Source organism: Plasmodium vivax, chromosome 9 (genome assembly GCF_000002415.2).
Source record: "Plasmodium vivax chromosome 9, whole genome shotgun sequence".
In the NCBI taxonomy this organism is placed as follows: Eukaryota; Apicomplexa; class Aconoidasida; order Haemosporida; family Plasmodiidae; genus Plasmodium; species Plasmodium vivax.
This window is the reverse complement of record NC_009914.1, coordinates 1275447-1292530: the sequence shown is the minus strand read 5'-3', so window position 1 is coordinate 1292530 and position 17084 is coordinate 1275447. Positions and strand designations below refer to the sequence as shown.

The 17084-nt window shown below is 47.1% G+C and overlaps 3 protein-coding genes across 3 annotated transcripts; 2 read left to right on the top strand and 1 right to left on the bottom strand.

Moving 5' to 3' along the window:
* Positions 1–980: 980 nt before the first annotated feature.
* Positions 981–7499, top strand: PVX_092340 (hypothetical protein, conserved; the record flags this gene model as incomplete). Its single annotated transcript, XM_001615410.1, has 1 exon — positions 981–7499. The coding sequence occupies one exon, from the start codon at positions 981–983 to the stop codon at positions 7497–7499; it is 6519 nt and encodes a 2172-aa protein (XP_001615460.1).
* A 1703-nt stretch (positions 7500–9202) lies between these two features.
* Positions 9203–14473, bottom strand: PVX_092335 (hypothetical protein, conserved; the record flags this gene model as incomplete). Its single annotated transcript, XM_001615409.1, has 2 exons — positions 9475–14473; positions 9203–9372 (listed from the first exon to the last, which is right to left on the bottom strand). The coding sequence occupies exons 1-2, from the start codon at positions 14030–14032 to the stop codon at positions 9203–9205; spliced, it is 4728 nt and encodes a 1575-aa protein (XP_001615459.1). The 5' UTR covers positions 14033–14473.
* A 1505-nt stretch (positions 14474–15978) lies between these two features.
* PVX_092330 (hypothetical protein, conserved) lies at positions 15979–17027 on the top strand (the record flags this gene model as incomplete). Its single annotated transcript, XM_001615408.1, has 5 exons — positions 15979–16026; positions 16129–16221; positions 16362–16466; positions 16619–16678; positions 16890–17027. 5 exons carry the CDS (start codon positions 15979–15981, stop codon positions 17025–17027), a joined length of 444 nt encoding a protein of 147 aa, XP_001615458.1.
* Between the last annotated feature and the right edge of the window lie 57 nt (positions 17028–17084).

The window sequence follows — 17084 nt, the reverse complement described above, 5'->3', positions numbered from 1 at the left end:
TACCTTTCGTCTTGCCTGAAAGAAGGGACCGCTTCCAGTTAGCTGTATTGTATGTGTGCATATATATATGTGCATTTTTTTTTTTTTTTTTTTTCTTGTTCGTTTTGCAGTGGGACGCGCTCCTTTCGATTAATTCTGTTGCTTGTTTTCGGTATAAATGTACTATAGACGCACGTTGTGCCTTTAATCGCTATTGTGCAAAACGGGCCAGTGAGCAGACAAAAAGGGGGGAACAGGGCGCGCATATTGACGCATGTATTAATGTATGCATTCATATCTGCACGTATGTATGGTTGGAGGCACGCACAGGCATACCTGCCAGCGCAGTAGCAGAGCATTAGTACGTATATTTCACGTTCGTTTTTTTTTTTTTTTTTTGATAACTTCTTAAATTTTTTTATTCGCCATTTTGTTATTAGAAATATAGAAAAATAAAAGAACAATTTAGGAGGCCCGTTAGGTCTTGATGCAACCACTGGAGTGCATATTTATCCCTCCTTCATTCATTCATTCATTCCTGCCTGCCTGCCTGCCTGCCTTTTTTTTTTTTTTTTTTTTTAGCTTCCACGTTAACCCCCAGATTTATGCACAGCGTTACCTGTAAGCCCCTTGAGGATTCGTCTGTGTGAGCAGTTTTGTCCCGCCTGCCCCTCCTATGCGTGTGAGCGTGCACATGCACGTGCATATATACCTGTACACATACATACGTACGTACGTACATACATATATACACATACGTACCTACCCCTGCGTGCACGGCGCATATCTGACCGGTGGCCCCGCTCCGCAACCAAGGCAAGGCAACTTTCGTGCAAGCACACGCGCGCATAGAGAGACGCACACATACGCATAGAGAGACACTCACACACACATATATAGAGAGAGAAACTTACCCACACGGACACTCCTGCGCACGCGTGCTGCTGCTCCACTTTACGCCCGAACGGAGGCCAACCCGTTTTTCCCCAAAAGAGAACATCATGGCTGAGGAGACCTCCCACAAAAATAGCAACCCCAGTATGGCGCAGCCAGACAATACACATGACCAAGAAGGAAACTGCAAAATGGTGAAGGGAGAAGAATCAAATGTAGGTAAAGAAGCGCGCTTGTCCTTTGAGAGCAAACCGGGGTGTGGTGCCAAAAACAAGCAACACACTGCGCTTGAGAAGAATAAAAAAAAAACGAACTTAAAAAGAATTAATGAAGACGCAAATGAAGTTAAGAACGATTTGGGGAAAGTCTGCAAGGGAGAAATGAAAGGAATGGTTGGCGCGGAGCTGTCGGAAAGGGATCCACCCAGAGGGAAGGGGGATGGAGAGGGGCAATGCGAGAGGAAAGGAGAGAAGAAAGGAGAGATGAAGGGAGAGATGAAGGGAGAGATGAAGGGAGAGATGAAGGGAGAGATGAAGGGAGAGATGAAAGGAGAGATGAAGGGAGAGAGACATGATGAGCGGCCAAGCGAGAAGAAAAGCAAAAGACAAAGAGAGAGGCTAACCGATCAGCTTGCCGCTACGCAGGGCCCCCCAAATGGAACCAACTCCGAACATCACCAAGCGAACCTCTCGAATGAAACACCCCCCAATTGCAGCAGCGCTAGTAATGTAGACCAAACGACCAGCAGAACTTACATCAGGAGAGAACCGTCGAAAATGGCCATTTCTTCAAATGAGCAAACCGCACGAGAAGAACAAAACGACGCGAAAGATCAGGTGAGTTGCCACGATGATGAGAGGAAAGAAAATAACATCCCTTCAAATAAAAAACTTTTAAAATGTACAGATAGAGAACATAATGACGTTGTAGAAAGTAACCAAAATGGGCATCACATCGAAAGATACACGAGCTGTTCCGCGAGCAACATCGATAGGAAGAAAACAGGAAATGTAGACAGTGGGGAAAATAACCCTGCGTATGTTAAAAGGTCCTATTTCGAGCCAAATTTCTTCAACCAGAGGATTGTCAAGAATAGCAATGTCCCCAGTTTTGGCAAGTACTCTCCGTATGAAAAGAACTGTGCGGATCAGATCGACGGGAGGAACGTGTACCCCTCGAGTGGAGGAACGAACAGTGCCGTCAGTGGTGCCAACAGCAGTGCGAACAACGGCAGCGGTTGTGGCAGCTACGCCTATGTGAGCATAGCTCCCCCCCCAAATGGGTTAAGCAGCCAGCATCAGCATCAGCATCAGCAGCAACAGCAGCATCCAACGCATCCAACGCATCCAACGCATCCAACGCAGCAGGCCGAATACCAGGAGCAGCCGGGCGCCAACTCGAAGAAAGCACAGACGCACATTTCGTTTATTTCGCCAAGTGGGCGATCCAAAAACGACCTGCGCATGAACGCCGCAAGTGTGCAACACCATCATGTAGTGCCCCCTTATGTGCACCCCCTGGGAAACAAAGAACAAGGCATGAGAATTGGAGCCCTTCCAAAGGACCGCTACTACCCCAAAGGGAAAGAAAAAATACACGACCAGTATTACAGAATAAAGCTGTGCCCATTTTTAAAAAAAGGGCTGTGCCAGAAAGGAGACAACTGCTCATATGCACACTCAGCTGATACTTTGCGAAGTTGCATGAATTTGATGAAGACGAAAATTTGCCAGCTGTGGTTAAAAAATGAGTGCAGGAACCCAAATTGTGTTTACGCTCATGGAGAGGGAGAATTGAGGGCAACACCGGATTACTTTAAAACGAAGCTTTGCAAATATTTTGACAAGGAAGGTACATGTCCCTCTGGAGACAAATGTAGACATGCACATGGGCAGGCAGAACTGAGACAAAGAAACTACAGAAAAACCGAACTTGAAAAATTCTCTCCAAAAGGTAAGGCCAGCCAGAAATTCTCTTTCCATGATTTGAAGAATAAGGGAGAATGTCCCGAGTACATTTTGAACATGCTCAGTGGGAGAAGCAGAAAGGAGAATGTAGACAGGAGTGACTGGAGCAATTGGAATGAGAGCGGCGGCCACAACGGATTCGGCAGCGGATTCGGTAGCGGATTTAGTAGCGGATTTAGCAACGCGTTCGGCAACGCGCTCAGCAGCGGATTTGGCAACGCATTCGCCAACACATTCAGCAGCGGAAGTAGGTACCATAGGGACACCCGTGCGGCCGCCCCCACTGAAGAGAACTCAAACGCGCAAACGACCTCTGCAGATAAGAGAGCTGCCCTTCCAGACCAAATGTGCAAACCAGAAAAAAGAGAAAGTACGAATGAACTTGCCCAGGTCTACCATACCAGTGCTGCTCAGAGTTGCACAAACCAGGAGAAGGAAACTCATGCTGTGCTCACCGTTTGCGAGAGGAAGGAGCAGTCAGATGGGGCAAAGAACAGCCATGGTAGCGGTGCGAATTATCCCGATGAGAGGGAAGATCCAAGGGAGGAACAAAATTTCAAGGCAGAAGCGAGAGAAGAGGCGGACAAGGAGAACGCACCCCGTGAGGACACACCAAATGTACATCACGCAGTTTCGGGCACGGGCAGTAGTATCAGTGTGGAGCTCGAAGGAAATGGGGAAAAGATACAGAGGGACGACGTGGTGGAAGGTGGCATTGGAAGCGACACGGGAAACGGCGCAAGAAACTGCTCAAGAAACTGCTCAGGCGAGGAGAGCAAACCAGAACAAAGAGCGGAAAGCCAAAATAGCTCGCCGGGTGATGAGCCCCTTTCCGAGAAGAATCAAAATTTGGCTCACAGGAGAGAATCCTTAGAGATGCAGAATGAAGAAATCGAGTTGAACCCAAATGAGGAACAACACCCTGTTGGAAAGGCATCCCATAGTGGTGATACGAATGATGGTGATTACAAAATGTTGAGGGAAGCTACAAGTGGAGGGGAAAAGAATGAGGGAACTTCCGCTGAGGTTCTGGATCACAGCAGCGAGGACATGTCCAGTGGGAGAAGTAGCAGCGAGGGGGGAGGCGAGACGAGTGGGAAGAGCAATCCAAATAAGTCCCATGAGGGGTGTAACCAGGACTGCCAGGGAGAGAGTCGCGGGCAAGCAGAGGAAGAAAATAATGGCCAACTGGGGGAAGAAAGCCAAGGGACTGCCCCCCGAGAAGTGGAAGTAAAAAAGGAAGACGACAAAAAGTTTGAAAGCTTTGAGGTGGGGAATGCCCCGGTAGAAGAAGATCCGCAAAGAAGGCGAAGTGAGACACGAGGCAGCTTTGAAGGGGATAAAAAGGAGAGCGGCAGTGTGGACCGTGTCGATGAGGGTGGCGGTGATAATGGCGACGAAAGTGCGAATGGCAGAGGAGGCAACGAAAAGCAGAGAGACCGCGACCAGGAACAAGAACGCCAAGCGCTAAACGAACACAGGTGCACCAGACCCACAAATGAAATAGACAGCTATTCGAAGGTGACCGACGGAGAAAACAACATCCAACGACGCTACGCAAATAATTGCCCAAGGGGAGGGGACAGATACACCTCATTTGGAATTTTCAAGGAGAGCGGAAATGACATCCAGAGGAACCCCATTTTTATGCTGAAGAATCAGTACAGAAGGGAGGGCGACATAAGGGAGAGCGACAGAAGGGATGGCCAAAGAACGGAGGGCGACAGAACGAGGAATGACGAAAAGAAGAATCCGCTCCTGAGCAAATTGGCTGGCCACCCCACGGCGAGCACATCTAGCAACTACGGCCCAAAGAATTTTAATTACAAATATAAGAAGTTTAATATGGCAAGTAGGTACGCAAAGAATTTGGAGGGTTTGGACCACTCCGGAGGCGCCTCGAACTATGGGGTCGGCGGGGGCGCGGCCATTTGCAGTAGCGGGGGGAACGTAACACTTTATGGAAACTGCGACATAGGCGATTTGAAAAACGGCGTGGAGCTAATCAACAACGAGGACACACATAACAGCAGCGTGGCCAGCGGAAGTGGCAGCGGCAACGCCCCGGAGGCAAGAGCGAAAAATGGAGACGCACAGGGAGAACACAACGAGCCGAAAGAACAGACCACGAACGGTAGAGTAAAGACAAGAGGAGAAAACCAAAACTGCAGTGACATCCCGCATAGAAGTTTCCCCTGCAAAAGTTCGCACCGCCCATTTAACAACACCTACAGTACACCTGACCAGAATCCATCAAATCGAAATTTTGAAAGCGCAGCCAGATGTTCCCACACAAACTACAACCACACGAATAATTCTCTCCACATGCAGAACGTCCTACCTAGACCTAAAGAAACTTACAGCAACGTTTGCAACAGGGGTGCCCATAGAACAAAGGCAAAATATGAGAAGAGCAACGGAAATACCAGCAACGATCTGTTGTATGCCCCACCCGTATACCCCTTGAATACGCTGGTGAATAACTTCAGCTATTACAACTACAACGTAAGCAATGTTTTCGCGAACAGAAACAACTGCTATAGTTATTTGAAGGTGGAGATGAACAGCTTGAACATGGCTAGCCAGACGCCCGTCCTGCCCGCGGAGTTGTCCGCTTCGGCGCTGGGTGGAGGGAAAACCGAGGAGGCATGCAGAGCAGCAAATGGGGGGGCAAACCATGCGGCGAACGGACAACCATGCAGAGCAGCAGACGGGGAAGCAAACCAAGCGGTAAACACAACTGACGCGCCCACCGCCCGCAACAACCGAGCGCACCACTCCCCGAGCACAGAGGGTGCGAACGGCCAATCCGTATTCAGTGCCGTGGTACCAATAACCCTGCGATCGACCAATCGCCCGCATAACAGATCGGCCAAATTGCATCCATGCGTGAACCAGCCCAGAAAAAAAATTTTGAATAACCAAAGTGGGGGAAGCAACACGGCTAACGTGTACAGCAGTGGAAACCAATCTGCTAACGTGCACATCAGTGGAAACCAATCTGCTATCATGCACAGCAGTGGAAACCAATCTGCTAACGCGCAAGGGAACAACAACAGGCAGGAGAGAAGCTCCACCTCGTCTAATGCCCCACTGGGTAGTAGCCACCAGGGAATCTCCATCACACAGCCAAATACGAATGACACCTGCGTGCAGAATGGAAACAGTGGATCTTCTTCCGCATCGAATATGGCACACAATGACAGATCGGATCCTCCTGCTGGTTCGTTAAGCGGAAACAACAATAGCAGGAACGGCGTGAGCGACGACAACGAACTGAGTGGCGATAACAGTGGGAGCGGGGAAACGGGCGGAAGTGGTCCAGAGGGTGGGAGCAGTCAAAGGGGCGGAAACGACCCGATGAGCGGTAGCAACCAAATGGATCGTAGCAGCCAAAATGGAGGAAGCAACCAAATGGATCGTGGCAGCCAAAATGGTGGCGGCGGCTCCCACGGGGAAAACCCAAACCTGCAAGAAACGCAAATTTCCCAAAACGGCGGCAGGGAGAAAAGGAAGAGAAACCCCCACCTGCCCTACAGCTCGCACAGAAATTATGAAAGGAGAGCGAACAATGCTCCCTTCAAGAACTACAGGAATTACAACAACCATGTCTACACGAATCAGTTGTGCACCAACCAGGTGTGTACCAACCAGGTTTACAGTAACCACGTTTATGCGAACCATCCGGCTTATGGCTCCAATCAGGCGTACTATAGCAACCAGGTGTACACGTACCAGCACCCGTATAGCAACTACATATATGGTGGCGGGAACGCCTACAGCAGTAACGGCCTCGCGCACAGCAGTAACGGCCTCGCGCACAGCAGTAACGGCCTCACACACAACAGCAATAGCCACACGCACAGCAGCAATAGCCACGCACACAGCAGTAACGGCCACACACACAGCAGCAGTAGCCACCCCTACAACAGCAGCAGCAGCGCGTACGTTATCTACCCCTATAGTAGCTACCCCTACAGCATCAGCTACCATCACAGCAGCAACTACCCGTACGACTGCCTATACACCTATGATGGTGAATACGCCTATGGTGGTGCATACCCCTATGATGGCGCATACTCCTATGAGGGTGCATACCCCCATGACGCTGTGCAACCGTATAACAGTGTGAACCCCTATAACGGCACCCCCCATTGTGATAGCGTCCAACCGTATGGCTCGGCCCCCCATTATGGCAGCAACCATTACTATGGCGATGTAGAGCACTTTAGCGGTGGTCAACTGTATAGCGGCAGCCAGATGTATAGCGGTGGTCAATCGTATGGAGGCTGCCAACTGTACGGAGGCGGCCATCTGTATAGCGACGGCCAGGTGTATATCGACGCACAGCAGTATGGCGACGTCCAACCGTATGGCGGAGACAACCACTACAGCGGTAACCAAAGCGGTGTGCACAGCCAGAGCCACATCAATGGGCAGAGTTGCATCAATGGGCAGAGCTACATCAATGGGCAGAGCTACCCCCACAGTCAGCACCCCTACAACGCCAGCATCAATTATGGCCCGCCTTGCAACAGCAACGATACGGAGGAGGGGCAGAATGGTAACCGCTCACCCCCCAGGGATAGCCTCTTGGGCAGCGAGGAGTACCAACATAGGCCTAACGAAGATGGGAACAATGCAAATGACACGTGCTAGGATGAATCTGCATTTGATGATCCTACAAAAAATGCATCAACGGAGGAAGGAGAAGGGGAAGAAGTGGAGGCAGATGAAGGAGCACAACAATCACCTTCATAATTTTAGCCGTGAAAAATAGCGAATTAAAGTTTATTTTTTCCTCCAAAATTATACGCCTTTTAGAGGGTCATTTTCGCAGCACGGGCGCGGCGTATGGATATGCGTATAGGTACAACCGTACGTGTGAGGTGAGTGTATCCCCGTTTTGCTCGTATTGATTTTCCCCTCCTTTCCATTCCTCAAAAAAAATGTAAATTAAATTGGGAAGAATCTCCAAAAGTGCAGTGTGCAAAAAAAAAAAGCATTCGTATGACCGCATCAAATTACTGCCTTTTTTCGGAAAAAAAAAAAAACATCTCCTCACCCCTGTACATTATTTGTAACGTTCATTTTCTAATTAAGTTCGTTTTTGTTCCGTCCGTTTTGTGTGACCTTTTGATAAGATGCGCCCGTAACTTGACAATCATTTTTGCGAAGGAGTTTTTTTTCCCCTTCCCCGTATGGGAACTCTCTTCATTTTCTGTGCATGTTTATTTTATCACCCCCCTTTTTGCTGCGTTTATCCTCACCCGTTTTGTATAATTCACATGAAGGCCCTGTTGCTGATACGCCCAATGCGAGGTGAACAACCTTTTGGATGCCTCCCCTCCCGTTGTGCCCATAAAATGCAGCTACAACGTTTGTATCGGCGGCATAGCAACACACCTGTAAAGTGAGTGCGCCGGGCAGCCTCGCCTTTACACAGCGCGGGTAAGCGGTAAGGCTAAGCGGTTCCCAGTTTAGCGGCGAACCATTGGGTATTTGATTAGGCAGCGTAAACGCCTCAAACGTGCCTAACGCAGGGAATGGTTACGTACACGTAACGTTTAACACGACATCGGTATTGACGCTGATGTTTAGCTGGGGAGCACTGCGGCCACGTTTGCTGAAGAGCCCGGAGGGAAAGATAACACCCCGATGTGCGCCTCATCAGCTGGGTACTTTTCCCACAGGGGGGCAACCTACACATGGTGAAAATAAGGGTTGTGTGTATTTGCCATTTCCCCCCCTGCCGCCTAACCATATGCCCACACATATGTTATTTAGCGCACGCATTAATCAGAGGCTCCCCACCCAGGGGGCTATCAACAAATGGTGTGTTCACGCGGTGCAGCGCTTGCTCGGTGAGTACACCCCTTTTGTAAAACAAAGGAAATCGTAAGGGAGAAGTGAAAAGGGAGGAACCAATGCCGCGATATTTTCCCACCCATGAAATACCATTGAGGGAAAGAAAAATTGGCCAAATAATTCTTAAAAGTAAAAATAAATGCCACAAAAAAAAAAAAAAAAATGGCAGGGGGGAAAATGTCCCACGTGGAAAAGACCAACACGACGTTTTTTTTTAAAAAAATGGGATTATTAAGGGGGGAAATAAAATGCAAAACATGTAAAAAAGGGGGCAATTTTAAGACAAATCATTTAATAAACCTCTTATATGTTTACACACACAAAAAATAAAATTTTAAAATAAAACAAAATGGATAAATCGAAGGGGACTCAAAAAAGGGCAAATTCGAGACGGACAAGCGGGACGATTTGCAAACGCGCAGTCGTCAATTCGGCAGGAAAGTCGGAATAGGGCGCACTAACAGGTGACGGAGAAGTGGGTTGCCCCTCTCCCCCTATTTCGCCCGCAGCACTTCCCGTATTGCCCTATTCAAATAATGGTACTTCACGTCATCCTCGCTGTTTAACTTGCTTATTTCGAGATGATTGCAGTCCTTGATGATTGTAAACATTTTGGAGTAGTTCAAATAGGAGCTGACGCTTGGGACGATCATTGTGTGCACGCCTGCAGAGAGGGGGGGGAAAGAGCGGCAGGATGTGTTACCCACCCATGGGTGTGCAACGCTTCACATATCGAGGTACTTCACCCCCATGTACGTGGCCATACCTATAATCGGCAAGGGCGTTTTCTCCGACTCGGAGAAGGAATAAACCTTGACGGTTGAGTCCTTTATCCTTTCCCTGAAGGAGTACTGCAAATTGCTGAGCGTCGAATCGTAGTCATTGAGCTGATACACATAGGGCGATAAAAAGGTTTTAAATAAAAAGGCCGTCGAGGAAAGGGGAGAGCCAAAATGGGGAGAGGCGTAAAAAAATACAAATTTGGTCCTCCGCAAAATGTCATCATTTTTTAGCAATACGTACTGTGTTAATAACCCCCCCATGGAATGAGCAATAAATATAATGTCATTATGCCTTCCTATGTTTATGCCTTTTAATTTTTTTAAAAGAAAAATGGACAACTCCTCCAGATTCATTCTGTCTGTGTAGAAATATTTTTGCTTGTTAAAACACTGTTCGTGGCTTTCCTCCTTTTTCGTAAATAGGGAATTAATCGAGCTGAGGTAGGAAAACATGTGCCCCTGACTGTCCGGCTCCTTCTTATCCTCTCCGTTAATGGAGCCGTTGAGGAGCCCCACTCGGGTCCTTTCGGGGTGGTTTTCCTCCTTTTTTTCTGCGCCCCTTCCCTCCTCGTCGCCTTCCCTTCCCTCCTCGCCGCCTTCGCCCTCCCCCCTCTCCAGCTTGTCTCGCCTCGCCGAGTCCCCCCTGCCGTTCCGGCGACCCCGCTTGACGTAGTAACTCCCATCGGGGTACAACGGGGAGTGATAGTTAAAAATGAAAATATTCGAGCGCCTGCTCCGGGGGAACAACAAATAAACGGGCCACAGCAGGTAGGACAGCAAATCGCTGTAAAGATCCAAATCATTTTTTAATTTGTTATTATTCAAAAAAATGGACTTAAAAATATTTTTGTTAATAATTCGAGTATCTGCATAAACGGAAAAGACGTTTTGATTATGCTTATAATTTAACAACATCATATTGATTAAATCTTCATTTGCCACAAAGCGAAAGCTATTTCGTATCTTTATGCAATTCCTTATTTCTCTACTTGATTCGTCAAAAAGGAAGACGTTTCGATTGCCTTTAAATTTGTCCGTGTTGTTATTTATGGCGGTAAAAAGTTCATCCTCTTTTTCTTTCACTTCATTTTTCTCTAAAGAGGAGCTTCCACTGAGTGATTGGTTACAAAGTTCCTCTTCCTTTTTTCCGTTTATATCGAGGAAGGACCACACGTAATGTTTGCCCCCATCCGTGCTATCATCGCTCTCGTTCGCGCTGTCACTACTGCCCGTCTTCGTGTTGGTAACTCCCTTCTCGTACCTTTTCAAATTATCATTTCGGTAGTAGAAGCGATAATTGGGGCTGTTGTGATACAGGTTGGAGAACCTCCATGTTCGGAGGGCGTTTCCCCTCAGTCCGTGCACCATCACTATGTCCACCTTTTTCTTTTTCCTCCTCTGTGGTTGCCTTACCTTTACATTCGCTTCGATTGTGTAATTCCTCATTTTTTCCCTCTTCCTTAGTATTGCCTCCCCGGGGGGGTTTCCCTTTTTCCTGTCTATGTGGCACATTTTGGAATACGTATAGATTGGCAAGAATCGATCGTGTAGGTTATAAAAATGATGATTGTAACTGCTAATAAGGTACATATGCTCATCTAGCAGGATTTTTTTTTTTTTTTTTTTCTTCGCCAAAAAGTAAGTTTGGTGAGTCGGGCACTCACATAGGAGCTCCTTCGAATTTAGCTTCTGACCAACCGTGGCATCCTTCAGCAGATTGTCCACGCGGTCCAAAAATAAATCGAAGGGGGTGCGCCACGGTTGGGGGGTTTCCTCTCCACCGCTTTGTAGATCTCTACCGCTTTGTAGATCCCTACCGCTTCGCAAGTCACCACCGCTTCTTACGTCACCACCGCTTTGCAGATCACCCCTCAAACTGGACAGAAGAATCGGATGCTGCCTCCACCTCTTGACCTCTTCCTTCTGCACCCCCTCTCTGGCCAACCCAAGGAAGTACTTATAGTGCGTTTTGATGTTGGTAAAGGCTCTTATGCTGTCAAAGTACACCGAACTTGGCATCAGCTCCCTTTTCAAATTTACAAGCGAGAGGAAATTCATATTGTCGTTGAAAAAAAAAAACTCGGCACTGATAAAGTAGGTAAAATTAAAAGATATCCTCATCACATTGTCTAGGATATTTTTATACATGAAATATAGCAGTGAAAAGGAATTGAAGCAAAGGTCTTTGGAGGCGAAACTGTTTGCAATGATTTTTAAGCATAGTGAGAGCTCGTTGTGGATACGTTTATTCTTCCTTTTTGCCACGCCCTGCGATTTTTTTTTCGCTTCTGGGTTGAAGGAGTCGTCCTCCGCTTTGTTGGTCAGCGGGGTGTACAGGGCGGAGAGGTTCAGGGAGGAGAGGTTCAGGGTTGGGAGGTTCAAAGTTGGGAGGTGGAGAGATGGAAGGCTGACTGTTGGAAGACTCACTGATGGAAGGCTCACCGATGGAAGGCCCACCGATGGAAGGATATCTGACTTCTCACCCTCTTTCGCCGCGTCCTGCCCACCCGTTTCCGCTTCATTCGGTGCCTCTATGTGCGTCTCTTGGGCGGCACCCCCGCCGCCATTTTCGCTACCCCACGGCGTGGTGGCCAACTTCCAATCGTAATGAAAAAACTTATTTTTAAAATTATTGTTCGAGTACAAATTTACGAGGAAGAGCAAATCTATGTTTAGCGAGTTGAGTCTGTTGAGGCACATATTCCTGATGATAATGTGGAGCCCCGAGTGGACGTATGCGGAGGGGTCCCTCCCGATGCTGAGCAGGTCATTTATCTTCTTCAGCAAAGTTTCTACATTTAAGTTGCCTTTATTTTTATTTTTTAATTTGCTGTCTATGTTGATGATGTTAAAGAGGATGTTCTCCTCACCGTCCGCATTTTTTTCATTTTTGGATTTTTTTTTGCTTTCACTCTGTGAGAGGTGCTCCACGTCCTTTGCGCTTCCTACGTACTTGAGTTTAAATTTTTTCTCAAGGCAATTAACTATTTCGCTCAGCCCATTTTCGATGATGCTGTTGTTCCCTTTGCTGCTGCACGGAGGCGTCTCCCCATTTAACGTCACATAGTCAATAGCTTGGTACAACAGTTCGGTTAACACTATCTTATTTTTTTGTCTCTTCCTTTCGTTGCTAATATTTGTTAATAACAAATTGGTCGGGACTTTTCTTCGTTTATTTTTTTCCTTTTCTGCTGTGAAAAAATTCGCGTTGTTTTTTTTTCCGCCCCTCGCATTTTCGCTACTGCTGCTTGGTACACCATTACTGCACTTCGCTTGGGGGTAATTACCTCCCTCCCGTTTACTATTCAGTTTAGAAAGAAGCCGCAGACATAGCATCAAATAATTGCTGACAGGTTCGCTCATCCAGTGGGACTTCCCTCTCCTAATACACTCATGAGAAGTCAATTGCAAAACTTTCAGTCTTTCCATGTGGGTGACAAAATGTACATTAGACATATCATTAAATTTGAAGAACAAATGGATATGCTCCTTTAGACAATCAAAATTGATGGAATAGTTATTCTTCAAAAAATGAGAATACTTCCTTTTGTTGAAATAATCCTTCGTTTTTTTACCCTCCTCTTTGTCAACACAGTTGTGGGTCTCACTATAAGATCCATACCTCTTCATATTGTGCATGCAGCTGTCCTTCACCGAATCATACCTCCTATGAACCAGTGCCATCTCATTGGTTCCCCCGAAAGAGAATTTAAAAATTCTTCCTCCGGGGAACAACACAACACTCTTCGTGTTGTTATACACATAGAGGTAATAGTAGAGGAGGAGGACGTAGAAGTAGAAGCTGTAATTATGCCTGAGGTCTTTCTGCCCGAGGTTGTTTTTTTTCTCCACTACGTAATTCAGTTTTGTTAAAAAGAGAATCGCAAAGGAGTCGTCCACCACGTCGCTCCCCTCCCCGTTCAAATATAGCTGTCGCAGTAAGTAGCAGCTCGTTTTTAGGATTTTCGCGTCTCGGTCGTTCTCCAGGGGGGGGTCCCCCCCGTCGTCAGCGACGTCCTTCACATCGTTATGCACACCAACTTTCACATCGCCATGCGCACCACCACTCATCGCCGCCGCCTCCCCATCGCGCCTGGCCAAAAACTCCCGACTCAGAATGAGCAGCAGCGTGTGGACATCGCGGGCACTCAAACTGTTGGCGCACTTTTCCCTACTAGCTAGCCAGCACAAAAAATTCAAAGATAAGTCGCTCAGAAGTTGCCTCTCAGTATACGTCTTAACAATGTCATTGAAAAGAGGCTTCACTTGGGAGTACTTATTTTTCCGGAGCAAATACCAAAATGGCTGTTCCTTTTTGAAGCTTTCCCGAAATGTTTTTTTTTTTTTCCTCTTTGGGTGATCTTCTATTCTTAATAGCAACGGGAGTGTCGTGGCATTTTTCTTGCCCTTTTTTATGCCCCTTAGCTTTGCTCGTTCCTTTTTGCTGCCCCTGCCCCTGCCTCTGTCTCTGTCTCCAAAGTTTAGCTTCGATAGTAAATTAACTGAAGCGAAGCTTATTTTCTCCCAAAATCTCTCATACATGTTTTGCTTCGCTCGCTCTTCTCCGGTTGCTTCCTCTCATGTTGGTTAGGGTGCGCACGTGGGTGTGTACGTATGCACGTGTGCGTATACCTGTGCATCTGCTCACTTCTTATTTGCACCGCATGAGAGTTTCCCCCCTGACGTGCTGTGTTTCTCAAGGGGGCGTACGCTCGGCCGCGTCTCCTTTTTCACAAAGTTGGCGTTCAATCGATGGGCCATGTGTGACAAGTGGCGCATCAGATTATCCGTTATGTGAATGTGCGGTGATATGTGAGGTGATCTGTGGTGGCGGCCCCCTCAGCTGCGCATTGGAGCGAAGCAAAATGCTCCACGGGAAGGCAATTAAGCACGGCAAGCCACCACAGGGGATTCACAATACGGAAAGGGGGAGAAGTTTACAGGCACACACAGGCACATGCAGAACCACAGGTGGCATACTACGCTACAGCATAGGAAACATGAATACCCACGGCCGGGCGATCGTTACGCGGAAGCAAACAAATTTGCTACGTTCCTTTATTTTCACCATGCCTGCTAAAATGAAGCGATTTAAGGGGGCGCCACCATTTACTGGCCGAAATTGCTGCTACTTCGCCTTCCTCTGTGGGATGAAAAGCATCATCTCTGGGGGGTCCCCACTGCGATCAGTTGGTGTGCATGAAGGCGCATGGCAAGTTCTCCTCCGCATAAGCATAAGCTTACATACGCACTTCTTAACATGCCACAGGTATCTTCTCTGCAGCTTCGAAAGTCATGAAGGGCCCTTTACAACGGTAAGGGCGGGCTTAAGATGCGCTAAGAAGGCACAAACGCAGGCACGTCAAAATGAACAAAATAAATATAATAAAGTAAAACAAAAGAACAATGATTACTGCGACGCGCCGACACAACTCTCACGATCGCTTCCCACATGATAGTGCGCGCACGGCCATGCTTGGGAACCCAGAAAATGAAAAACTGCTCGCGCACATAGGATGCATAATCAAACGTAAAGGTGGCAAAATAAAATGCCATGTGCGAGTCAGCGGAGGAGCAAACGTATTTGTCAATTTCTTAGCTCCACACTTTTCATCCAATTTAACGAATTGGCGCAAAAATGAAATGGTGTGGGGACATTTGAAGAATGCTCCAAGATAGTGCCCATGCTGCTTTGTAAATTTGTCCCCAAAGAAACGAGCAACTTCCTCTTTTTTTTTTTTTTTTTTATCACTCTGCCTTCCAAAGTCACAAACGACTAACATATATGTAAATTAAAAGACTTCTCCGTCGTGCCGACGTAACGTGTACAAGTCGAATGCGGCTGATGCGGCATAATTGCAGTGATACGACGACGCATTTTTTTGCTTCCTCTTTTTACGTGCATTTTTTTTTTTTTTTTTTTCGTTTTGCTAACCTCATGTGTGTGTATCACCCCTGAGATGTTAATTGCACGAATCCGTTTTCATGGCTAGGCGGGCCATTAAGTGAGTCTTCTCAGCCCCGCTGTCTTAATACACGTATGGGCCAGCGTCAGAGCTAATCAGCACAGGAATAACTTACCCCACGTGTTCCACACATCCGTGCTTGCTACGGGGAAGAGGCAATACCATTTCGTGTTTGTCCGAAGGCGCACCAAAAATGAGCCACCGCTTTTTTAGAGGGGCCCCTTCAAATAAAAAAAAAATAATCGCACATTGAATAGGAGCAAAATGTCGTCTATCAAAAATGCAACGGGGGTCAGACACAACGCCTTTCGTTTGAACGCGCATAAAAGTGAGAACAAAATTTTGTGAAGCACTTTGGGAATTTTCTTAAAATGGGGAAAAGAAAACCCTTTTGTGGGTTGCCATGTAGGGGGCATAAATCGCCCTCTCCTGGTGGGCATATAAATGTGCGCATATATATGTATTGTACACATTTATCTTCCTCTTCTCCCTCACCCTTTTCTAGAGCTGATTTACAACCGAATGAGGAGATTCAACTGGCCCCCTCAGGAAGCCTCGGCGATACACCCGGTAGGAGAAAATAGCCCCATTTGAAGTATCTCCAACCTCTTCGTTTTTCTGGCAACTTTATATATATATATTTTTTTTTTTTTCTTTTGGCTGGACCCGCAGATTGAACCGTATGGAAAACAATTTTTCATCTTCAACGCATTTAAGAGGGACCCCAACTTTGACAGCGAAGTGTCCAACACGGTCAAGCCACTGGTTAATTTGCCCACCATTTTTTGCTAATGATTATGATACCGTTTTGCTGATTGTGGGGGGGTATTGGGACCACCGTTATGTTTGTCTGGTGATTCCCCACATTTGTAGTTTTACCCCATGTTTCATTCCCCCCCTTGTAGCTAAACCCCAATAATGAAAAGATCCCCTCAGAGACGGTCCTCTGCGTGTGCGACTTTGCCAAGAGGCCACTGATGTTCCTAAATTATCTGGACTTCAAAATATTGGTAATCACAAAAAAGGGGAAACACATATAAAGTGCACGTCAGTGGGTAATAGGCTATGGCGCAAGAAATGCGATTCATGCGATGGGCGCGTTCTTTTATGGCTAACGTGTGTGCGCCAAGTAGAACGTGCCAACGTTTTCTCCCCCCCGCAGCAAGCCAGCATGGATAAGATTAAGGAGGGATTTAAAAAAATGGAAGAAAAATTGGACAAGGTTTGGCCTTTTTATTATCACCATTATTATCATCATTATTATTATTGCTATTATTATTATAATTTTCTTTTTTTACGCTTCGATCCAAACTTACGTGCATGCCCCCGTGTTCACATGCCTGGTGCAGTTCTACACTGGGTGCACTCCCTTTTGAAGAGGCAACTACACAAAATAAATAACCCTCCCACCTCTCCTTTCCCCCCCTTTGCAGACGAACTACCTAGACACCAAGTTTGGCTTAATGCTAAAGTACAATTTAAACAAAACGTACGGCATGCAGCGAGTTAAGAAGGGGGAGCATAACTCGTGGGGAATGAAGAAGGGGGTGTTCCGAAGCAGGAAGACGTGAGGGGCGGCGCGTCCACGCTAGCTTCTGGCGCAGCCAGTAGGCGGAGAAACGATGAGG